The sequence below is a fragment of the Heterodontus francisci genome, chromosome 2 (assembly GCF_036365525.1).
Source record: "Heterodontus francisci isolate sHetFra1 chromosome 2, sHetFra1.hap1, whole genome shotgun sequence".
In the NCBI taxonomy this organism is placed as follows: Eukaryota; Metazoa; Chordata; class Chondrichthyes; order Heterodontiformes; family Heterodontidae; genus Heterodontus; species Heterodontus francisci.
In genome coordinates this window covers 22,711,892-22,737,705 of record NC_090372.1, presented here as the reverse complement: position 1 = coordinate 22,737,705, position 25,814 = coordinate 22,711,892, and the positions used below count along the sequence as shown (strand labels likewise).

Here is a 25,814-nt window from a genome sequence, read left to right as displayed (position 1 = left end):
AACCTGCAAGTCTTTTGGCTGTGGGAGGAAACCCACGCAGACACAGGGAGAACTTGCAAACTCCACACAGGCAGTACCCAGAATTGAACCCGGGTCGCTGGAGCTGTGAGGCTGCAGTGCTAACCACTGCGCCACTGTGCCGCCCTGCTACACCCTTCAGGACTTAACCAGCCTGGTCAGTAGTGGTGTTACCGAGCCACTCTTGGTGAAGTCCCCCACCCAGAGTATATTCTGTGCCCTGTATATTTAATCTTTCCCTTTTGTTTCTGTTTAGCTATTTGTTTCAGGTCTTATTCGCTGTCTGTGCATTTATTTATTTTTTAATCCCAGACTCACGCTTTATCTTTTGGTGCATTCTTCTTCAGCCGACGCATAATGCTCTTTGCCTGCATCTTCTCTGTCCCGATATCTCTCCAGGTTATTTGTGCACTGGAAACTGGGAACTGGGGCTCCCTCTGATGGCAGAGTTGGTAAATACGTGTGGTACTTGAATGGTCTCGTGTTTGATTCCGGGACCGGAATTTTTCAGAGGTGTCAGGGGTCCCGCCACTGGGGCTGAAAGCAAGGGGTGACCCTGCTGCGGTGGGCAGTGGGACTCAGTGCAGCATTTTATGGACAGCAGCAAATTATGTGACTGACCCTGGGGTTGTCATCCAATTAAGGATGGCAGCCTGACCCCAAGAGATGCCCGCCCAATCAGAGGGCTGGCAGCTCAGCAGCCTCAGCAGCGCCACCAGAACCATGGCCACTGCTGGGACTGCACCTGGAGGACGAGGTCGCATCGATGGGTGTGCGTCCTCAAAGTAAGGTAAGTGGGATCTGGGGACTCAGCGGCCAGTCAGGCAGGACCCGGTGAGGGGGGCGGGGGGTGGTGCGGTGTCACTGAGGGCAGGCACGTCAATGCCATATGAGCAGCCATTGCTGCTGGGGGATCCCCTTAAGGAGTGCCCAAAAAGGAACGCCTCACCACCCCTGGAACCTGCTGGGACCATGGAGGTATCCCCACGCAGCGGAGGGCCCTCCCACTGCTGGTAAAATGTCAGTGGAGGTGGGAAGAAGCCCTTAATTGGACACTTAAGTGGCTAAGTTGGGGTCAAGGCGGGCAGACCGTTTTCCACCTTCCCGTCGCTGGCAAAATGGCATGGCAGCGGGAAGGCATTGGGCACATCACCCATGCCTTCCCAAGCCAATTTGCCAGCCTTCCTGTCTCCGAGCCAGTCCCTAAAGCACCTGTAAAATTCTAGCCCTGGTCTGTGCGAGCTAGCTGACATCAGTTAGGGAGGGGTGTTGGGGGATGACAGTAGGTGGGCAGCTGTAGAGATGATGCCATTTACTTGAGTTTACCTGGGCTAATCACCATTCAAAGACCACCACTGGAAAATATCGGGCAATGCTTGTTTGTGGCATGTGCGGGAAACTAGGGGTTCTGATTATACACTCCGCTTGATTTTCCATTCCATTGACTTTGCCATCCAAGGTCTCCCACCACCGCTTCTGTTGCAGGTGAGAATGAAATTGGGCTGGATTGGATGATTCCCTTGTTGTTATGTTAAACTTGTATAGAACGCTGGTTTGGCCTCAATTAGAATATTGTGTCCAGTTCTGGGTGTCACAATTTAGAAAACATGTGACGGTATTAGAGAGAGTGGAAAAAAGGTTCACGAGTTTGGTTCCAGGGATGAGGATTGATTGGAGAAGTTGGGACTCTTTTCTTTGGAGAAGTGAAGGTTGTGAGGAGATTTAATAGAGGCATTCAAAATCATGTGGGGTCTGGACAGGTTAGATAGGGAAAAATTATTCCCATTGGTGGAGGGATCGAGAACAAGAGGGCAGAGATTTAAGGTAATTGGAAAAAGAAGCAATGGTGACATGAAGAAAAACCTTTTCACACAGTGAGTGGTTAGGATCTGGAATGTACGACCTGGGAGTGTGGTAAAGGCAGGTTCAATCGAGGCATTCAAGATGGAATTGGATTGTTATCTGAAAAGGAAGAATGTGCAGGGCTACGGGGAGAAGGTGGGGGAGTGGCATTAGGTAAATTGAATTTTTGGAGAGCTGGGGCAGAATTGATGGGCTGAATGGCCTCCATCTGTGCTGTAACAATTCTGTGCTTCTGTGAGTAAACGAGTGACACACGCTGTCTGTGAGAAATGGTCATCCAGGCCCGGTACTGTTTGGAGACTCATGGATGGTAACAGCCCCGACCACCAATTTTATCCGTAACGCCTATGGAAGAGTCTGTCACTCTAGAATTGGCCTTTATAGCCACTCCAGGTGCTGCTTCACAAACCACTGACCACCTCCAAGCACTTACCCATTGTCTCTCGAGACAAGGAGTCCAAAGAGAAGAGAAGGTGAAATGGGGTACAAAAAAAAGCCCCTTCCCACCCCTCTGGGTAATGTATTGGGCTTCATTGGCCCATATTATTGATGATACTAAACATTGGCAACATAGCTAAGCGAGGTCCTATTCTTGGTTTGTGTTCCAACATGCACAATCCACAGAATTATTACTGGGGAGATGATGGTGTAGTGATAATGTCATTGAACTTGTAATCCAAAGGCCTAGGCTAATGCTCTGGGGACATGGGTTCAAGTCCCACCACAGCAGCTGGCATTGAAAGCTATTCTCAGTAATGGTGCCATGAAGCTATCATTGATTGTCAGGAAAAACCCATCTGGTTCACTAACGCCCTTTAGGGAAGGAAATTTTTTGTCCTTCCTGGCTCTGGCTTACGTGTGACTCCAGACCCACTGCAATGTGGTGGACTTGTTTCTGCCCTCTGAAATGGTCCAGCAAGCCACTCAGTTGTCAAGGGCATTTCAGAATGGGCATCAAATGCTGTCCTTGCCAACAACACCCACATCCCATGAAATTGAAAAGGAGCACACTGAATTGAATTCATGTGAACTGGGTTTCAAATTATTCCTATACAGTGTAGTCAGGTACAATGGCCCACATTTTGCTGTGGTAATGATGGAGAACTATCAGTGTTCGTGCCATTACACCACTGAAACACAAACCGGCTTCAGGAGCTTGCACATGCACCTGATATGGGTGGTGCAGTGGTTCGCACTGCAGCCTCGCAGCTCTTGCGACCTGGGTTCGGTTCTGGGTACTGCCTGTGCGGGGTTTGCAAGTTCTCCCTGTGACTGTCTAGGTTTCTGCCGGGTGCTCCGGTTTCCTGCCAAAGACTTGTAGGTTGATAGGTAAATTGGCCATTGTAAATTGCTCCTAGTGTAGGTAGGTGGTAGGAAAATTGAGGGAAGTTGGGGATGAGGTAGGGAATATGGGGTTAATGTAGGATTAGTATAAAAATGGGTGGTTGTTGGTCGGCACAGACTTGGTGGGCTGAAGGGCCTGTTTCAGTGCTGTATCTCTCTCTCTAAAGCAGACGTTCCTCCATAGGGTGTGCTGTTGAAGTTCCCACAGACTGCAATCTCCATTGCAATTATGATTCAACAGAACGTCCACTTCTATCCTGCTAGTGTTGCTGTAAAAACCCTTGGAAAAAGCTACACATTATTGAATGAGATGTACTGGGTTGAATTAACAGTGGACTAAAATCATAATTACTGCTAAACATATTCACTGACCCTGAAAGCTAATTTTATATTTGTGAAATGTAAGATTTCTCCATTATGATAAAAAAAATCCACATGATCTTAAAAACAAGAAAAAATTAAAGGTTTGATTATCATTATTTTAGCTTCTCTATCTTAATCCAAATATAGTCATTTATTAGGTTATCTGAACATTTAAAAGTGAAGGGACTCTGTGCTTTGAACTTCCTGGTTTGCTGTGTGTGTGAATACTTCAATGTGATTGGCTCCTTACCTGCTTGCTGACATCACTGTTGCTCCATGCCAAGACATTCCCTTGACTTGGCGCCAGATTAAAAACTGCCATCAGGAAAGGAGAAAACCACATCACAGAGCTCACTAGATCTTTGTGGACAGCTTTCTTCAAGGTTAGTGGCTGTAGTGTTGTGCTGTGTTTTTAAGTCTTCTTAAATGATAACCGCAAGCTTTAAATTCAGATTTAACACGAACGCTATTTATTGTCTTACTTATCTAGATTGCATGATCTCAGGTCCAACTCCAGGTCCAGATATTGGTCATTTCCTCACTGGCGTGTGTGTGCTCTTTGCAAGACATGTTGAGTGTGTCTGTCAAAATGGTGTCTCTTCCTTATATATGTATTTTGATGTCATCAGTTGCATCAGTGGCCTGATCTCTGAAAGGTACTGTTTCTTAAAGGTGACATCACCATTACGCTGCATTACAGCAGTGAGCGATCTAACTTTGTCGCAGAGGGCAAAATCCGAGCAATTATACCATCGTACCATGTGTTTATAGTTCGGTGCAAATTCGGACGCTTGGAGTCCACTGTACTCTTTGACAAACTCTCTATTTTTGACTACTAATTACTGGAGCCCTTTGTTGTTACTCCAATATTTATATGGTGATAGTCATGTCAAAGTTTCCTCCTTAAGAAAGGGTAGCTCTTTAACCAAATTGCACTCTGGTTATAAAATGCACAGTTCACAGGTTATCTCACCATGTGGATATGTACAAACAATCTCACTTCACAAACCTGCTACATCAATTGTTAAAGTTAACTAATGGGCCAAAAGGCTTTATGAATAATTGTAAGAGCTCTACAACACAATTGCATTGGAGATAGAAGGGCCAAGCCAAAAAGAAAATAGGAAAATCCTAGGAGAAATGAGAGTGGTTTTGCCTCATCCACCCCCTTCAGACGGATGCAGTGTCGCTGTGGTGGACTGTGATTGTGAATGGAATGGTTGCCCAGCGTTCCTATTTCCTTCTTTCTGGAACAGACCCACTCCTGGTAGGGCCTGACAGGGGAACAGCGGTGGGAACAGGAAAACAGCTGCTGGCCTACCTCACAGCCTTCTGGCACAAGCGCCCCCCCGAGTGCCAAATTTTTGGAGCGCCCTGTAGTAGACCTAGAAAAATTAATTGAAGTTGGATGCAAAAATGGGGAAGGGAGCACTCCCATTGGGAATTTTCTGGATGAATATATTAAGATAGGTCAAATGGTCTTCCTCATCTATAACTATCTTGTTATTTTACAAAGTGATGGGAATCCCTGGGTAGCGTAGTGGAAATCCAGACTTGGGGTGGAATTTTATGCTCTCCCCCACGGCAGGTTTGGAGGTGGGGAGAGCATAAAATTGGGTGGGATTGTGGCCGGGGGGTGGGGGGGGGGAACCCTGCCACCATCCTACCTCCGCCGAAATTTAGTCTGGGACGGTAAGGCCCGTGAATAGCCTTCCCGCCCCACTGCCAATTGAGGCCTTTAACTGGGTAATTAATCCCTAATTAAGGGCCTTTTCCCACCGCAGCCGCAATTACCCATGTGCGGGTGACCCTGTCGTGCACAGGAGGCACTGCCTGAAAAACCATGCGGGCTGCTTCCCGGCTGTGGTGTGGGGTGGGGGGATGGGTGGTGGTGGTCCTCGTTCAGAGGCACAGTGCCTGAACGAAGGACCCAGCATCGGATAGGGGGGGGCGCCCGCTGAGGGTCAATCCCCTGCCCTTGACACCCCTCCCCCATGACCCCACCTCTTGAGACTCCTTCCGCCCTGACCTACCTTGAGCCTGGTTCCAGCGCAGCTTCTTGGTGTCTCATCTCCGTGGTGGCACTGCAGCTGCCAGCCTCTGATTGGTCAGCAGCTCCGCAAGGCTGAGACTTCCAGGGATGGGGTCCTGGATCATACTGAAGGCCCGCTGCTGTCCAGTTAAGTGCCTGATTGGCACTAAACATGGAGGGCCTTCCCTACAAGAGCAGACGTGGGGATCTCGGTGGCAGTTTCCCCTGGTGTCAAGATGCCCACTGCCAGCACAAAATTCCAACCTTGATGTCTCCATCCCCTTCTCTTTCCAATATCTGAGATTTTTGCTTGCTCTATAAAGAAAAGACTCATTTAAACAAAGCCTTTCACAACCTCAGCGTCATCCCAAAGCACTTTACAACCAATGAAATACTTTTGAAGTGAAGCCGCTGTTGTAATTTCAAAAACATGGCAGCCAATTTGTACACAGCAACTCCCACATACAGCAATGCGATAATGACCAGATAATCGGTTTTATTGATGTTGGTTGATTGGCCAGGACACCAGGGAGAAGTCTTGCCCCTCCTGATGCCATGAGTTCTTTTACACCCACTTGAGAGGGAAGTTGGGGTCTTGGTTTAACACAGGGTTGTCCAACCTTTTTCCGTGGTGGGGGGGTGCCACATTACAATTTTTGTCTTACATAGGGGGCCGGTAAGACAATTTTGGAAAGATAAAGGCATTAAAAAGTTATCTTACTATTAATCAAAACAACAAATGTGCATTTTTGTGAAGAAGCTTGAAATGAGAAGATTAATTTATTGACTTACTTTCTCTTCACTATGTTGGACACTGACTTAGTGAGATACCTGGCATTTTTTGGTTGCACAAGTAGTCAATGTCTGCCCGCACACTTGTAGCAATGCGGAGTATTCCGGATAGATGTCCATCTGTCAAGCGTGATCTTGATTACTCTCTCTGTCTCTCTCTCTCCCTGTGTTTCCCTGCTGTGTGTCGTTTCCCCCCCCCTCTCTGTGTCGCCCTCGCTCTCTGTGTCTCCCACTTTCTCAGCCTCTTTCTCTCTCTGTCCCCCTCTCTGTCTCTGTTCCCCCCCTCTCTCTGTGCCTCTCTCTTTCTTTGTTCCACCCCCTCTTGCTCTGTCTCCTCCACCCCTATATGTCCCCGTCTCTGTCTTTAAAAAAAAAAGTCGTAATCTGCCGGAAGACTCCAAATCTGTCCAAAGTTGGGAATCTGCTGTTCCCGATGTCAGCACCTGTCAGCTGTGAAACATGATTGCGTGATGTTTTAAAAAAGCCGGTCTGAATGAAGAAGACAATGGAAAATTTCTCATCTCTCAAATACATCCACGGGCCGGATGGAAACCTTTGGCAGGCCCGATTCTGGCCCGCGGGCTGTATGTTGGACAACCCTAGTTTAACATTTCATTCGAAAGGGGGCACATCTGACCGTGCAGTGCTCCCTCAGAACTGCACTGAAAGAAAAAATAGAAATAAAGACTTGCATTTCTATAGCATCTTTCACAACCACAGGGCATCTCAAAATACTTTACACTTTTGAAGTGTAGTCACTGTTGTAATGTAGGAAATGCAGCAGCCAATTTGCACACAGCAAGCTCCCACAAACAGCAATATGATAATGACCAGATAATCTGTTCTTGTGATGTTGTTTGAGGGATATATATTGGCCAGGGTGCTGGGGATAACTCCTCTGCTCTCCTTCAAAATAGTGCCATGGGATCTTTTATGTCCACCTGGGTGGGCAGATGGCACCTCAATTTAACATCTCATCCGAAAAATGGCACCTTTGACAGTGCAGCACTGGAGTATCAACATTGATTTTTTTTTGCTCAAGTCCTGGAGTGGGACTTGAACCCACAACCTTCTGGCTCAGGTAAGAGTGCTACCAACAGAAATACTACAGTGTTAGCCTTGATTGCCAGGCACAACAATAAGGCCAGTTACCTCTGTGATGTTTGGGTTGAATAAATGAACAATGTGGTGGCTGATGTGATATCAACTGCTTTTAGTAATTAGATGTGTACTTCTAATTGTACAGGTGAACTTTCTCTAACTGTTTACAGGTCGCCATTCCAAATGCCATTAACTCAGTCCTGGTTTTAGTGGAAAGGGATTCTACCTTCAGACCTGAAAGGGATCCACTTGTTCAGGTAAATCAGATTTTTAATGAGGTGGGAGTGGGAAGTGGCGGTATACAGTTATGATGCTACAATTAACCTGACGACATAGTTGGGTATTTCTGTGAAGCTATGAGGTAGCAACAAACCTGCCTAACTCATCCAAAACTCTGTTGCTCGTATCCTAACTCACACCAAGTCCCATTCACCCATCACCACTGTGTTCCCTGCCCTATGTTGACTTCTGGTCCGGCAATGCCGCGAATTAAAAATTCTCATCCTTGTGTTCAAATCCCTCCATAGCCTCACCCCTGCCTATCTCTGTAACCTCCTCCAGCCCTACAACATTCCAAGGTCTCTGCGCTTCTCCAATTCTGGCCTCTTGCGCAACCCCGATTTCCGTTGCCTCACCATTGGTGGCCGCGCCTTCATCTGTCAAATTTTGGTTGAGCAACCGACTCTATTCCTCTCCTGGCAACAGTCTGAGATTAAGCCAGTCTGTTTGCAATCTCAGTGTTACATTTGACCCTGAGATGAGCTTCCGACTTCATATCCGTGCATCATTAAGACTGCCTATTTCCATCTCCGTAACATTGCCCGATTCCGCCCCGACTCAGCTTATTTGCTACTGAAACCCTCATTATTGCCTTCATTACCTCCTGGCTTGTCTATTCCAACACACTACTTGTTGGTCTCCCACATTCTACTCTCCATAATCTTGAGGTAATCCAAAACTCTGCTGCCAGTGTCTTAACTCACATCAAGTCCCATTCCCTTTCACCCCTGTGCTCGCTGACCTACATTGGATCCTGGTCAAGCAACGTCTTGGTTTTAAAATTCTCCTCTTTGTTTGCAATTCCTTCCTTAGCCTCGCTCCTCCCTATCTCTGTAATTGCCTCCAGCCATACAATCATCTGAGATGTTTGAGCTCATCTGATTTTGGCCTCTTGAGCATCCCTGATTTTAATTGCTCCACCATCAGTGGCCAAACCTTCAACTGCCTGGGCCCTAAGCTCTCTACCTCACTTTCCTCCGTTAAGACACTCCTTAAAACATACCTCTGTGGCAAAGCTTTTTGGTCACCTGACCTATTATCTCCTTTTGTGGCTCGGTGTCATACTTTGTTTTATAATGCCCCAGTGCAGCGTCTTGGGATGTTTCATTACGTTAAAGGCACTATATAAATATAAGTTGCTGTTGTTGATAATGCTCCTGTGAAGTGCCTTTGGACGTTTTATCACATTAAAGGTGCCAAATAAGTGCAAGCTGTTGTCCAATGATGCTTCTTACTTGTGCACTTTGTACTAGTTTGAACCTGTATAGTCTTGTCCACCTCCCATCATTTAAAACAGTGTTCTGGATTAACCTTTTCTTTACTGTTTTCAGTAATTGATTGTAATTTGGAAGGGCAGGAACAGAAGAATCTCAGCTGAACATAAAATGTCCAGAGAGGAATATTCCTTTCTGGAAAATAGATACATGTGCAGAAATCTTATTAAATCCTACTTAACATTAAAAATAAAACTCCGCATTTAGATTTGGGTAAAATATAAGTGTAATTTGGACCTTAAATGTGGCTGCTAATCTGTTAAATTTGTGGGGGTGATATAGTTAGCACCTTTGCAAGGAATCTTTTGTTTTTGTCTGTTGTAAAAGTAAGTTGTGCATGGAATACTGATGTAGTTTTGTGTGAATATTGACACCAGAGCATCAGCCGATAACTTGGAGGCAGGGCAGAGCAAAGTTTCTGAACTCATGACCAAAATTATAGCAGTCTTCTCAGTATAACAGGATTATTTCTCTAATAAACTGAAGGATAGTTACATAATTTTATCCTCCACTCCAGTGGGCTCTGGCACAGAGACTGTGAGCATGCAGGATTGTCTCCCTACATTTACTTTTTGTGGAAAAGTTAGCCTAAGGCTGAAGCCAGATCCTTAGGCCTGTGTTTTTGTGATTCTGTGCTGCCTTTAGTTTCCTGTTGGTTCTATTACAGGGGACAACTTTAAATTAAAACAAAAGTACCTCACCACCTATGGCACTGAACTATATAATGCCTGTTTCAATATTCCGAGGGACCCCTGACTCCTTGCAACCCAACGTACAAAAGTGATGAAGATTTGCAACCCTTCCAACAAAGAAGCTATTTTGTTCAGTTTAATTTTGCTCTCTTTTTTCCAATCTCTCAATCCAGTATGAAATGGTGACGTCGCTGAAGGTTCTACACAAGCATATTGACAACAGTCAACTGACACAGGAATTTTCTGGAACCTTTCCTTATGATCACAACGACTGGATCCGCTTCCATATGGTTTGTCTATTCCACCTGAAGCAATTAAATATTCACACATAAACTCTTGTGCAAAAACACATCCTGTGACTGGTGCATGCAGGTAATTGCTTGCACACTTGCACCCAGGAGTGGTACCTTGACAAGTGCCCTCCAATATTTAACAGCCAACTCCAATAGATGAGACTGTCCCTTTTCAAGATTCATAGAACCATAGAAGGGTTACAGCACCGGAGGAGGCCATTTGGCCCATTATGTCTTTGCCAGCTCTCTGCAAGAGCAATTCAGCTGGTCCCATTAGCTGAATTCCAATAGAGTCAACAGAATGAACGAATGTTTACATGTGGATTAATGGTCATCTGAATGAATATTCAATTGTCACCTCCAACTGCATGGAAGGCAATCAGAATCTGCTCAGCCTGAAATTGTTAATTACATATGATTCATGCTCTGTGTTCAAGCTGATACCCAGGGTATATTCATGGAAACATTTTGCAGGGTTATGGGGAAAGTGTGGGGGCAACTGGGACTAGCTGACTTGCTCTTGCAGAGAGCTGGCATAGACCTAATGGGCCAAATGGCCTCCTCCTGTGCTGTAACCATTCTATGATTCTGTGAATCTTGAAAAGGGAGAGGGTTTCCCCAAAGCTCAGGGCCAGGTGTGGCAGACAGACCATGACGATTTGATTCCTGACCTGTGTGAGTTAGCTGACCTCAAGCTTCACTCGCAGTGCAATTTCTAGTTTTGATTACTGTTGAGTCACCCTTACTGGAAAGTGGTGAATGGCAAATGGAAAAACCATCAGATTTCACCGGTCATGCCCCGTCAACCCACTCCATCAGGACTCACTCTTGAAAAATGACAACTTGGACAAGGTGTCTGTGGAGCCCATAGAAACTGTACTAGAGGAAAAAATAGCACTTTCGGAGCGCAGTGTATTTGTATTCCCGACAATAAAAGTTTGCATCTCTGTACTCATAGCATTACATAGAATCTACAGCCCAGAAACTGGCCACTCGATCCAATTGGTCTATGCTCGTGTTTATACTCCACGCAAGCCACCTCCCACTCTACTGACCCCTTCCAACACTGCACCCAAATCTATCTATTTCCTTCTTCTTAATGTATTATCAAGTCTTCCCTTAAATACATTAGTATTATCTGCTTCAACCATTCCAAATGGCAGTGAATTCCACATTTTCAGCACCCTCTGTGTAAAGAGGATGCACCCTGTGCACTCTGTGCACCCTCCTTCATTCTTTATTTGATCAGTTAGTATCTATCTTATATTGATGCCCCATTGTTCTGGGCTTACCTACAAGTGGAAACAGTTTCTCCACATACATCCTATCGAACCCCTTCATCAATTTAAGGATCTCTTTATGACCTCCTCTTAACCTTCTCTTTTCCTCGAAATGAGCCTCCACCTGATCAATCATTTTATCCTGATAGTTATATGCTCTCAATCCGTGTAAAAAAATTTTTCATTCAATACAGCTATCATACATTAAAAGACAACTTTGTTTTGGGAAGCCCAAGTACAAAATTAAACAGCACCTTGCATTTATATAGCGCCTTTAACATCGTGTAACATCTCAAGGCATTTCATAGGAATGTTAATAAACCATATTTGACATTGAGCCACATATTAGGAAATATGAGAAAAGGTGGCGAAAAGCTTGGTCAAAGTGGTAGGTTTTAAGGAGCAGAGAGGTTTAGGAAGTCTAGGCAGCTGAAGAAATGGCTGCCAATGGTGGATTGATTGAAATTGGGGATGCACAAGAGGCTAGAATTGGAGGAAACCAGGGTTCTCAGATGGTTGTGGGGATAGGCTAGGTTACAGAAAGATGGAGGGGTGAGGCTGTGAAGGGCTTTGAAAACAATGATGTAAATTTTTAAATCGCGGCATTGTTGGAACACAGCCAATGTAGTTGAGTGAGTAGTGGGGTGATGGAGTGCACAGGACTGGGTGCGAGCTAGGATATGGGCAGCAGAGTTTTGGGTCAGGTCAGGTTTATGGAGGATGGAAGCTGGAGGGCCAGCCAGGAGAGGATATGTATAGTTGTGCCTTCACATGTAAAATTGTAAATGAACAGGATCCCTGTAAATGTAACTAATATAGTACTTCTGAACGTAATGCTAGCTCACTGTGAAGGAACAAACAATAGAGAGATAAAGCTGAGTTATAACCTGGTGTTTGTTGTTTCAGAAGTTGGAGCCATTCGTGATGAACTGTCGAGCGGCTCTCATCTACCTGAAGAATTCTATCAACAGTCTGAACGTCAGCAGAATGCCTGGCACAGAACAGGTACACTCAGCATAGTTCCTCTGCCTTCCCTGAAACAGACCTCCCCTACCAGCTCTACTCAGCAGAGGATAATTGGACCAAGGCATGGAGATATATTTCAACTCCCACTTTGAGTTCAATCATTCTGTGCTTATTTTTACATTGATGTTTTTAGGTTCCTGTGTCCACATTTGTAAATGAAATGGTCCATGTAAACATGTCATGTTGTAATTACACCTTTGCAGCACTGTCGCTCTCCAGGACATGCAATCACAGTGTGATGAGTTTACATAGGAATTTTTCATTATAAATGTGGGCATAGGAATTTATAATAGAAGGAGTTGATATGAATTGGGCACAAATATAAGGTTTTCAATGTAATGCTCGGAATCGCACACAGTGGGCCAGGTTTTCAAATGAATTCCGGGATCTGACCCTGCGTTTCAGCTGCGTCGCACTTGAATGCTAGTGCCCTAATTCAGCAGGAGGTGAGCTTGGCGCCCAATTAGAGGCACCAAGCGCCTCCAGGAGGTAGAAACTGCCTGCCTGGCGCCAGTGGCAAAGGCAGGCAGCAGCCATGTTGGGGGCTGTCACTGCCTTTTTGAGGAGAGCATGCATACCAAGTGGAGGTGCAGCGCTTGACCCGGCGCTAGTTGGCCTCTCAAATTTTATTTCAACACACATAGAAACAAACTTTTTTTTCCCCTGCAGCGACCCCAAGAGCTGTCCAGTAACGTACACCAGACTGGTTGGGATCGCCAAAATCAGATTTTGAAATTGCCTTCCCGAATGCCCTGGCCCCTTAACAAGCTTCTCAAGGAGCTTTATGGGCAGTTAATTATGTTCCACATTCCCTGCCACAACACCTCCCCCTCCCCACCCCCCCCCCCCCCCCCCCCGCCCCCCCCCAGTGCTCTGAAAGTTCAAAACTGTTCCGGAGGCATCAGGATCCTGGGACGACCTCCGGGACCACAATTTTCAAATGGAACCCACACCGGGTCCCAAACACAGAGCTTTTGAAAATCCAGCCCAGTGAGTCTGTCTCTATCTGTTTCTGCTGCCTTCATGCTTCTATTTATTTCTACATCTCTCTTCCTCTGCTTCTGTCTCTCTTTCTCTTTACTTCCTCTGGTTTTGTCCATATTGTTCTCTTTTCTTCTGCTTCTCTTCCTTTAACTCCTTTTGTTTCTCTCCCTGTTCCTTTCTCCTTTCCTTTTCCTCTTGGGGTGGGCAGTATTTCAGGGATAGGAGTCACCAGTGGCTATATTTAGAGTGCAGGTTTTATGCAAAATGTAGCCCGCAGTGGCTTTGTTCCCAATTCCTCCCCCTCCCCTCTAAGTGACATTCATGCGGGATGGGGGGTTGGGGTGGTGCGGTCATGCTTAGGTTGTTTAAATGGGAAGAGGTAGAGGAAGTAAGGATGTGGTAGGAAGGGTACTGGGTAGTGTCAAGTGAAGAGGTAGGGAATATAAGAACAGGAGTAGCCACTGAAAGCCCCTTTACTAACAGTCAACAAAACATAGTTCGAGGGAATTAACTTGGCTCAAAATTCAACATGGAGGAAGTCACTCACTTTCTCCATCATACCCCACCCCTCTCTCTTCTTATAATCTTCAGTCGATGATATTACAGGTCAGGTGGGCTTAATGGAAATTGACTGTAGGGAATCATGGTTGTGAACCAATGTCTAACCCCCATTCAATGGTGCTTCAATAAGCTGCACATCTAGTGGTTGTGCTATTGGAGGCAGTATGTATCATTGACTTTTCTTTATGATTCCAATGGTAGCATTAATGTCTGCTTGGACTCCGATGTACAATCAACAGGCCGGTGAAGTTGTTTTGTTCCTTCTGCCCTGCAAAGTCTTTTCCTGCTTACTGGACTAAGAAGGTTTAGCATCAGATTTCAAATTAAACTTGAAACCTTCATTCTGTAGGAAGTCATCGAGCTCATTGACCAGCACACGAAGATAATGAAATGCGTGCTGGAAGATTCTCGTCTCGTGGGATTGCGTCTGGAAGGTGGAACTATCCTTGCTAGGATTAGGAAAGATGAATTTTCTGACACTGATGACTACAGGTAGGAAGTTAAATGACTTCAAGTTAATTTGGAAGAATTCTTCAAAGTACTGGTCTTTCTTGGACCAAAGATCACTTTTGTTCACGTGATGGAACAAAAAGATTATTTTTATTTAACTTTTGTTATAAAAAATTTGCCAATGCCATAACTCTATCACCCACTGGAGCATGAATTCAGTTGACTGTATTCAGCTGCTTAAAGCTTGGAGGCGGCAGATAGTGTGCCTGTGTGTCATGCACATGTGTGATCTAGTTGTTGTCCATGTCTCAGTTGGTTGCACTCTCTCCTTTAAGTCAAATGGTTGTGGGTTGTGGACAAAAAATCTAGGCTGAAACTTCGATGCAGTACTGAGGGAGTGCTGCACTGTGTCAGAGTTGCTGCCTTTTGGATGAGATGTTAAACCGAGACCCCTTCAGATGGACATAAAAGGTCCCAGGGCACTATTTTAGAGAAGAGCAAGGGAGTTTTCCATAATGTTTTGTCCAATATTTATCCTTCAACCTCAAGACTGAAAGCAAACAGATTTTCTGGTCATTTTCAGATTTGCTGTGTGAAAATTATCCACCACGTTTTCTACATTACAACAGAGACAAACAGCTTCAAAATTACTTCAGTGGCTGTAAAGCACTTTGGGACATCCTGCGGTTGTGAAAGACATTATAGAAACACATGTTTTTTCTTTATTTGTGGCCACAGTCCTTTAAAAATATTAATACATTTATTTCCTTAAAAAGACCTTTCTCCCGATATTTCCGATAACCCCATCCTTACTTCCTGCTGTCCTGAAGACAGCAACTTGACTGGAGTAGAGCTGCAGTGTCTCATTACTTTGCCCAGGTGACTGTCCTTTTATGTGTGCATGGAACTATTGGGATCAGTAGCACAAGCCTGGTGACACAGACACATGTTTATAAACACTGAGGGTAAAAAGATAATGATGAGCCTGTAAGATAAAAGTGGAAAATGTTGGGAATATACTGGAGGTAAAATTCACCGTTGGTGTGGAGGGTAGAGTAACAGATTGGCTGCCTGTTATTCACCATGCCTGATTTTCCATTAGATTGACTTTTGGCCGAACTGCTACCATCTTTTCTATGCTCCTACCATAAATTGAACTTTTCCCTCACTGTTTTGGCAGAGCTTCTTTATTCAAAGCATAAACCCATTTTCCATGGTCAGACAATGACTGATTTCTGAGTACTTACATAATTTTCTGTTTTCTCGTTGCCAGTTTATGATTAGGAACAAGTATTTTTACATTCCTGACCAAACACCCCACCCATTCCCAAGCTCATGAATGCTACCATACTGGATGAAATTCTTTCTTTTGGGCCTCCTTATCTCGAGAGACAATGGATACGCGCCTGGAGGTGGTCAGTGGTTTGTGAAGCAGCGCCTGGAGTGGCTATAAAGGCCAATTCTGGAGTGACAGGCTCTTCCACAGGTGCTGCAGAGAAATTTGTTTGTTGGGGCTGTTGCACAGTTGGCATAACTACCTTGGTATGGATGAGGGATTGGACAGGAACCTTGACGGTTTGTATGTCTCAGTGGCATGCCATGCAGTCTTTTTGGGTTTGTGACCTGTAAAGGTAGCCTCTTCAAATGCTTGTGTTGAACATTACTTGTCTTGTAGTGCCGGAAGAAAATTTACAAATGTTATTCTTCATTCCCCACCTACCTCCTATTTCTTTTGTTATAACTTTCCTAAGAGGCAAACCTCCCAATGGTCTAAGCAGAAGCTGCACCATGGTGGTGGTCTGTCTAAGGGCAGGTCCTCTGCTCTTTTTCTGCACCCAGGAGAAATGAGCATAACTAGGGACCCAGATATATGGGGTGGCTTCCTGTTGCCTTCCTCAGGCCTGAGCAGGGATTGAACCCACACTGTTAATATTGTTCTGAACCACATGCCAGCCATCTAACCAACTGAGCTACCCAGTCCTGAATAAGGAGTATAGCCCACAAAAATTGGAAACAAATGATCACACCAGGAATGCTTATTTTTGATAGTCTATACCTCCTTGGGTAAATGTGAGCAAGACTTTACTTGTCTCTGTGTAGCACAGTAACCTGTCTTTCACACCAGTAGCTCTGTTAAGCTTTGTGAATCTCAATGGTTAATGCATTACAGAAAAGATCAGCATGCAAGTCAGCATTTAAAATCCTTTCTCATGAAACTATTTTTTCTCATATGTGAGTGGTTAAATTCACTTTCTAAATGTTTGCAGGGATGCAATGGATACCATCACCATGCTGTATAATCAGGTGGATGAAGAGGTCCATAAGTTAGTCATACTGTCCAACAAGTGCTTGCAGCAGCTGGAAATCCTTCTGGAGCTGAGAAGGTTCGAGGAAGGAAGTAGCAAGGTGAACAAAAACTTTGACATCTTGTTGTTGCTGTGAGTCAGTGAAACCAAAGGAGGCAGATCCAATGTGTCCGTCTTTTATAACCAGCCTTCAAATAACTTAATTTTCTCTGAATTGCATTATTAGATTTCTTTTCATGATTTAACCCCTCTCCATCAAATTTGTACTGAAAGGAAGCAGCAGAATTAAAAAACAATAGTATTTCCATGACCCTGATAGGAAATAGGAACATTGGTAGGCCATTCAACTCCTTGAGCCTGTTCTGTTAATTTGTTAGATCATGGTTGATATGTATTTCAACTCCATTTATGTGCTGTTGCTCCTTGTCCTTTGATACCTTTACCCCACAAAAACCTACAGATCTCAACCTTGAAAATGTTGATTTGACTTGGCATCTGCAGTCTTTTGGGGGAAGAGAGTTGCAGATTTCCACAACCTATTGTGTGAAAAATTGCCTCCTGATTACACCTCGAAATGACCTAGCTTGAATTTTAAGATTATGCCCCAATATCTCCTTATGTGTATCGGTGTCATATTTTGTTCTATAATGTTCCTGTGAAGCAACTTGGAATATTCAAAAATGTTAAAGATGCTATATAAATCCATGTTGTTGTTGCTGGATCTTGACGCCTGCTCTGCCAAGTACTGCAAGGCTCCTCCAGAGCTGTCCAGGCCGCAGAAGTGCTGTTTTAGCGTGCCAATGGTCTTCTCTATCACATTCATTGTATGCTTGCTGTCCACGTGTGCATGGGTTGCATACTGGAGTCATCAGCCATGTCATCAGCAGATAGCCCTTTTCACTCAGTAACCACCCTTTGGTTTATCATTGTGGTTCAAATGCAGCGGGCACAGTGGCCTGCCAAAGAATGAAGGTATCATGACTGCTGCCAGGATTCTGGGCATTGAACTGCATGATGCATTGCTGATGGACACATACCAGTTGGACACTGAAGGCCATTTACTCTCTAAATAGAGTAATGTATGTTAAGAAAGTAAAGTAAGTTTCTTCCAGCCTTAGGCAGGGATTAACAGGCTGTACTGCAGAGTAGATGATTAATTAAGTAGCTAACCAGTCCAATCTGGTTGCTGCAGTTTCACCTTCAGAGATAGTAGAAATACAGACGTCTGAGTGCAGATTGTAAGCAGAGTGTGGAGATACGAGTTCGGTGAAGGGGGGGAAGAGGTACTCCTTTTTTCTACGTTTTTAAATCCTCCAACATTTGGTTCTTTTTTTGGTACAGTGGAAGGAGCTGGTTGTTAAGTAACTGGTAGGCTATTCTACTTATAATAAATAGTCTGTAAAGTTAAAGTATGGCAGGGCAGCTCGGCCGAGTGGAATGTACAGCCTGTGGCATGTGGGAAATCATGGACACAGCATGTGTCCTGGACAAAAACATCTGCAGGAAGTACTGAAGTGATTTATGACTTTAACCCCTTATAGGGACTAAACCAAATCAGGAGTACATCCCTATGAATCTCCCTTAATTAGGTTCAAACCAGACAAACTCTTATAGACATTTATTTGGGTCCAAAGAATTGAACTAGCTTTCCCTCAAAGAAAGAAAACTAATAGAGAATACTACCATTTTTCGGATAGCCTATTTTAAAAATAATTATGGCTAAGTCATAATAATCCAGATATTATAAGGGTCTGGGAAACTCTCTTCAATACGTATCTCTTCACATAAAGAGACACAGAGTGTTGAACTTTGCGCTGCCCCAGTGGGTCGTTTGGTTTTGTGGGGACGGATGGGGGCAGCATAAAATTGAGTGGGAGGCTCCGGGAGGCCTTCTCGCGCCGCTCCTTCCTCCGGCCAACTTTATGGGGGGGCGGGGTAATGGCCTGCCCACCCGCCTCAAGCAAATCAAGACCCTTAAGTGGCCACTTAACGACCATTTAAGGGCATTCACCCGCCTCTACAGGTAATTTACCTGTGGCAAGCGGGCGTACTGAGGACGTGAAAGGCCGCCTAGCGATAGCTGCCGGCCTATCCGCGCGCCGGGGGATGCCCTGGCAGTCGGGCACAGGGTGCCCGATTGAGGGCCGCCCCCACCTGCCAACCCACCCCCGGGTCCCAAAATGCACCGCACCCAAATTGCCCGCAAACGACTACCCTTGCCTTGCTGCCACGACCGACCATCCCCCCGGCGGGCAAGCCCAACTTACCTGAGATCCTGGCTCCACGGTGTCAGCTCGGCCGCTGATTGGCCGGCAGCTCACTGAGGCAGGACCTCCTCCCTCAAGCAGGTGGAAGTCTCGCCTCAGGACAATTAAAGCCCAGGGACCTGTAAAATGCGGGTCGGATCCCCGGACTAGGCAGAAGCGGGTTTGCCTCTGACCTTTACGTCGGTGGCAAAGTCCCGTCTGCCTATGGTAACATCCAGCCCAGAGAAGGCGTTCTTGTAGTTGTATACAGAATACTACATGAGACGATTTATTAGCTTTTATATATTTATTAAGGAATTTAACATGCAATACACTTCTAACTGGATAAGTATATCACAATATCAAATATTACTGAGAGTTGTAACACATAATCTTATTTCCAACATAGAGTCCAAAAGTTTAACCCTGCTAATGTTACAGCAAAATATCTTAGAATATCCATCAAAATTGCAAGTAAACTTTTACTTTAAATTCCCCGAGTAAGGCATGGGGTGAGAAGTATTGTTTGAGGAATTCAACACTTCTAATCTTTGCTTCAAAGCCTCTCATATTTATACTGTTGCTAAGGTATCATCTGACTTTTTAGCATATAGGTGTCACCTTTCTGTGTGTGTTTTTCTTGCTTTCAAGAATCATATTTGGTAGTATCATTAACTAACTCTTGACTTAATGTTTTACTGGAAATCCCCTGTTCTTGAAGTTGTGAGCATTTATCTGGTCAAAATGTTTATAATTGGGTTTATTTGACCCCTTGTTCCTGTAAGTCCATTCCATTTATTGTTTTATTATCTATAATTGCCTTTTTATGGCACCTTAAAGCAACTTTTTGAGCCAATCTGTCTGCATCAACAACCCCATAACCTAACTAAGTTTATTGCTACCTTTTACTGATGTTACACAGTATGTGTTTATCCTCCAGTTCCCTGGCAACAGAAATTCAATTCTAACAGGGACCTAGAAATTTTTAACTCCACCTTTTTAAAGGGTAATGTCAGTGAGTCTTGAAAACTGACCATTTATTCAATCTTTAATTCTAAAAGATATAATATATTAACTATATCTAAATTCTACCTAATTAAGCCTATTATACCTATATTCCATCACAGTATCACCGGCTACATAAGCTTGAGTTCTGGGTTTCAGAACTCGAGCGGTGGCTGGAGTCACTGTGGTGCATCCATGAGACAGAGAACTATGTGGATAGTGCATTTAGAGAGGTGGTCACAACGCAGGTTAGGAGCATGCAGGCAGATAGGGAGTGGGTGACCACCAGGCAGTCTACCAGAACCAGACAGGTAGTGCAGGAGTCACCTGAGACGATCCCGCTCACTAATCGGTTTTCCATTTTGGATGCTGGTGAGGGTGATGGTTCCTTAGAGGACTGCAGTCAGAGCCAAGCTTGTGGCACCACAGGTGGCTCAGCTGCACAAGAGGGGAGGAAGAATAGTGGAAGAGCAGTAGTGATAGAGGATTCATTAGTTAGGGGAACAGACAGGCGCTTCAGCGGCCGTAGTCATGAATCCAGGATGGTATGTTGCCTCCCTGGGTGCCAGGGTTAAAGATGTCATGGAGCGGCTACCGGACATTCTTCTGGGGGACGGTGAACAGCCAGAGGTTGTGGTCCACATTGGCACCAACGGCATAGGTAGGAAGGGTGATGAGGTCCTGAAAGCAGATTTTAGGGAGCTAGGAAGGACATTAAAAAGCAGGATCTCAAAAGCAGTAATCTCAGGATTACTCCCAGTTTCACGCGCGAGTGAGCATAGGAATAGGTGAATTGAATGATTGATCATGTGGCTGGAGAACTGGTGTAGGAGGGAGGGCATCAGATTTCTGATGCATTGGGACTGGTTTTGGGGCAGGTGGGACCTGTACAAGATGGACAGGTTGCATCTTGGCAGGACTGGGACTAATATCCTCACAGGGAGACTTGCTAGTGCTCTTGGGGAGGGTTTCAATTAGATTGGCAGGGGGATGGGAACCTAAGACGGAGCTCAGATTGGAAGGAAGCTAAGTTGGTAACTTAGCAGGGATGTGAGAACCAGGAGGAAATATCAGAGAGGAATACCAAATTGCGCAGAATACTGAGAGAGATAAATAGCACGAGAGTGAGGAATAGTAAGTTATTAGGTGGGGTCAGAGTAAGTGAGAAATTAATAAAGTCTAAATCAGGGTTAATGTGTATGTATGTGAATGCACGGAGTGTGGTTAATAAGACTGGTGAGGTACAGGTGCAGATTGCCATGTGGAAATATGATGTTGTGGCTATAACAGAGACCTGGCTCAAAGAAGGGCAGGACTTGGTGTTAAATATTCCTGGATACAAGGCGTTCAGAAAAGATAGGAAAGGCAAAAAGGGGGAGGGGTGACAGTATTGATTAAGGAGAAAAAGGATGTCCCAGAGGACAGAATCAATTTGGCTAGAATTGAGGAATGAAAAAGGTGCAGTTACATTGCTTGGTGTTGTCTATAGGCCATCAACAAGCAGGAAGGACGTGAAGGAAAAAATTGCAAGGAAATTACAGAGAAGTGCAAAAACTATAGGGCAGTTATAATGGGTGACTTTAATTATCCAAACATATACTGGGATAGTAGTAGTGTAAAGGACAGTGAAGGGCAAGAGTACCTAGAGTGTGATCAGAAAATTTTCTACAGCAGCATGTTTCTAGTTCAACGAGAAAGGAGGCACTGCTAGACGTGGTTCTTGAGAATGAGCTGGGCCAAGTGGATCAAGTGTTAGTAGGAGAGCTTTTAAGGGAAGGTTATCATTGTATCATAAGGTTTAGGTTGACTATGGAAAAGGACAAAGAATAGCTGAGGTATTAAATTAATACTTTGTTTCTGTCTTTAACGAGGAAGTAGATGCAACCCAGGCGATGGTGAAAGAGGAGGTAATTCAGGCACTAAAAGGGTTTAAAATTGATGAAGATGACCTATTAGGTAGACTGTCTGTACTTAAAGTGTATAAAGCACCAGGACCGGATGAGATGCATCCAAGAATACTTAGGGAAGTGTGGGTGGAAATCGTGGAGGCACTGGCCATAATTTTTCAGTCTTCCTTAGACTCGGGGGGTGGTGCCAGAGGACTGGAGAATTGCAAATGTTACACCCTTGTTCAAAAAAGAGTGTAAGGATAAGTCCAGCAACTACAAGCCAGTCAGTTTAACTTCGGTGGTGGGGAAACTTCCTGAAAAAATAATTTGGGACAAAATTAATAGTCACATGGACAAATGTGGGTTAATTAAGGAAAGCCAGCATGGATTTCTTAAGGGAAAATCATGTTTGACGAACTTGCTGGAGTTTTTTGAGGAGGTAACAAAGAGGGTTGATGTGGTGTACATGGACTTTCAAAAGGCATTTGATACAGTGCCACACAACAGACTGTGAGCAAGGTTATATCTCATGGAATAAAAGGGATGGTAGCAACATGGAAAGGGAATTGGCAGACTGACAGGGAACAAAGACTAGTGGTTAATGGATGTTTTTCGGACGGGAGGAAGGTTTGTAGTGGTTCCCCAGGGGTCAGTGTTGGGACCCTTGCTTTTCCTGATATATATTAATGACCTAGACCTTGGTGTACAGGGCACAATTTCAAAGTTTGCAGATGATACAAAATCTGGAAACATTGTGAACTGTGAGGAGGATAGTGCAGAACTCCAAAAGGACATAGACAAGTTGGTGGAATGGGCGGACAGGTGACAGATGAAGTTCAATGCAGAGAAATTTGAAGTGGTTCATTTTGGTAGGAAGAACATGGAGAGACAATATAAAATAAAGGGAACAATTCTGAAGGGGATGCAGGAGCAGAGGAACCTGGGTGTATATGTGCATAAGTCATTGAAGGTGGCAGGACAGGTTGAGAGAGTGGTTACTAAAGCATACAGTATCCTGAGCTTTATTAATAGGGGCATAGAGTACAAGAGCAAGGAAGTTATGTTGAACTTGCATAAGACACTATTTCGGCCTCAGCTGAAGTATTGCATCCAGTTCTGGGCGGTGCACTTTATAGGAAAGACGTCAGGGCATTGGAGAGAGTATAGAAAGCATTCACGAGAATGGTTCCAGGGATGAGAAATTTCAGTTATGAAGATAGATTGAAGGAGCTGGGACTGTTTTCCTTGGAGAAGAAAAGGCTGAGAGGTGATGTGATAGAGGTATTCAAAATTATGAGGGGTCTGAACAGAGTAGATAGAGAGAAACTGTTCCCACTCGTGAAAAGATTGAGAACGAGACAGCACAGATTTAAAGTATTTGGTAAGAGAAGCAAAAGTGACATGAGGAAAAACTTTTTCACGCAGCGAGTGGTTAAGATCTGAAATGCACTGCCTGAGGGTGTGGTAGAGGCAGATTCAATTGGAGCATTCTAAAGGGAATTAGACTATTATATGAAAAGGAAGAATATACAGGGTTACAGGGAGAAAGCAGGGGAATGGAACTGAGGGAATTCCTCTTTCAGAGAGCCAGTGCGGACACAATGGGCAAAATGGTCTCCATCTGCACTCTAACAATTCTGTGATTCTGAGTGGAATCCTTTTCAGTTCTGGTGCATGGCAGAGTTGACATATGATGCCTGCAAAGCAAGGTGCATGCAGTCAATGGCACCATGCACCATGGGGAAGTCTGCAATCCTAGCAAACCATGTGCTCGCTCCACCTGTTGCTCTCTGGCTAGATAGATTGAAATGTAGTTACCTCCCATTATGTAGATTGAAATATAGTTACCTCTGTCCAGATCATCAGTGCCCTCCCTAACACAACAGTCAATGACAAACTGAGAGGTTTTGCAAATAGCTGCAGCTCCATTTGGAAGGAGCCCGACACATAACGTTCATCGCCATGGTCACCTTTGCAGCCACTGGCTATGCAGTCCCTGTCTGATCTGAGGTTGTAATTGTGGCTGCAGCAGGTGGCAGATTTCAGTGAGGACATCCTTAGTGAAATGCAGACGTCTCACATGTTGTTCCTCGCTGAGGTTCCGTTCGAAGAATTTCTCTCTGAGCACCCCGATATGGCCTCCTGCTGAGAGCCCTTCTCTCCATCCTCCTCCTCCCTCTTCGAGCAGCTTGCCCAGACATGCTGTATTCCAAGGAGAATGCCTATTACTGCACCATGACTGGGAAGCCTTGAATTCAAGGCCAACTTCTTCAGTACCTGCCACACCAGCCTAAAGATTTTAGCAACTTTAAACACCAGAATGCACCAAACACTTGTACAATTGTCGCAACAGGCAGTAGAAATCAATCAGCAACTAATCTGTAAGTAGCTGATGATCCCTTCACGTAATGTTGGTGAGTGTCCTTCCTGTGCTGGATGCATGTTCAGCTGGACGTGATTAAGAGATGGTGTTGGCTGGAGCATGAGCCAAAATGGTAACACTGGCTTTCAATCAGTGTTACATACCGATTGATGTCATGATCTATGTACTCTGCATACCTCCGGCAGATTCTCATTGTACCTGCACTAATGCCCTCATCAATATGGCACCATCAATAGAGCTGAACTCCAGAGGTGAGGTGAGAGTGACTGCCCTTGACATCAAGGCAGCATTTGACCAAGTATGGCATCAAGGAGCCCTAGCAAAACTGGAGTTAATGGGAATCAGGGGGAAAACTCTCTGCTGGTTTGAGTCATACCTAGCACAAAGGAAGATGGTTGTGGTTGTTGGAGGTCAATCATCTCAGTCCCAGGATATCACTGCAGGAGTTCCTCAGGATAGCGTTCTAAGCCCAACCATCTTCAGCTGCTTTATCAATGACCTTCCCTCCATTATAAGGTCAGAAGTGGGGATGTTCGCTGATGATTACACAATGTTCAGCACTATTTGTGACTCCTCAGATACTGAAGCAGCCCATGTCCAGATGCAGCAAGACCTGGACAACATCCAGGCTTGGGCAGATAAGTGGCAAATAATGTTTGCGCCACACAAGTGCCAGGCAATGACCATCTCAATCAGAGAGAATCTAACCATCAATGGCGTTACCATCGCTGAATCCCCCACCATCAGCATACTGATGGTTACCATTGACCAGAAACTGAACTGGACCATCTACATAAATACTGTGGCTACAAGAGCAGGTCGGAGGCTGGAAATTCTCTGCAGTGAGTAACTCACCTCCTGTCTCCCCAATGCATGTCAACTATCTACAAGGCACAAGTCAGGAGTGTGATGGAATACTCTCCACTTGCCTGGATGGGTGCATCTACAACAACACTCAAGCATCTCGACACCATCCAGGACAAAGCACCCCGCTTGATTGGCACCCCATTAACTACCCTCAACATACACTCCCTCCACCATTGATGCACAGTGGCATCAGTGTGTACCATCTACAAGATGCACTGCAGCAACTCACCAAGGCTCCTTCGACAGCACCTTCCAAACCTGCGACCTCTACCACCTAGAAGGACAAGGGCAGCAGATGCATGGGAACACCAGCACCTACAAGTTGCCCTCCAAGCCACACACCACCCTGACTTGGAACTATATCACCGTTCCTTCACTGTTGCAGGGTCAAAACCCTGGAACTTCCTTGCTAACAACACTGTTGGTGTACCTACACCCCAAGGACCCGCAGCAGTTCAAGAATGACACCTCACCACCACCACCTCAAAGGCAATTAGGGATGAGCAATAAATGCTGACCTAGCCAGCAACGCCCACATCCCACGAACGAAAAAAAAACCAGCATGACTTGCACCAGAAATGCGCACGCATGCCACGGATGCCATTTCAGACCTCTTAGGCCACTCATACTGCCCCAAAAAGTTTGTGCCATGTGTTTCAAAAATGCTCTTTACTATGATGTAGTACAAGTTACTGTTAACTCATGTCCCAGTAAGGAGTGAATTATGGCAGAAAATAGTTTAAATTACGAGTGATTGTTCTAATTT

At 44.9% G+C, this 25,814-nt stretch overlaps 1 protein-coding gene across 2 annotated transcripts in view; it reads left to right on the top strand.

Moving 5' to 3' along the window:
- The window catches only part of zgc:158766 (uncharacterized protein LOC100009641 homolog), a 199,106-nt gene that overhangs the window by 134,068 nt on the left and 39,224 nt on the right, over positions 1-25,814 (top strand). For both annotated transcript variants that reach the window (XM_068055464.1, XM_068055455.1), the window contains exons 7-11: positions 7,684-7,770; positions 9,932-10,048; positions 12,238-12,336; positions 14,252-14,394; positions 16,620-16,758. In XM_068055464.1, the coding sequence (XP_067911565.1) occupies positions 7,684-7,770; positions 9,932-10,048; positions 12,238-12,336; positions 14,252-14,394; positions 16,620-16,758 (585 nt within the window). The remainder of the gene's footprint in view (positions 1-7,683; positions 7,771-9,931; positions 10,049-12,237; positions 12,337-14,251; positions 14,395-16,619; positions 16,759-25,814) is intronic.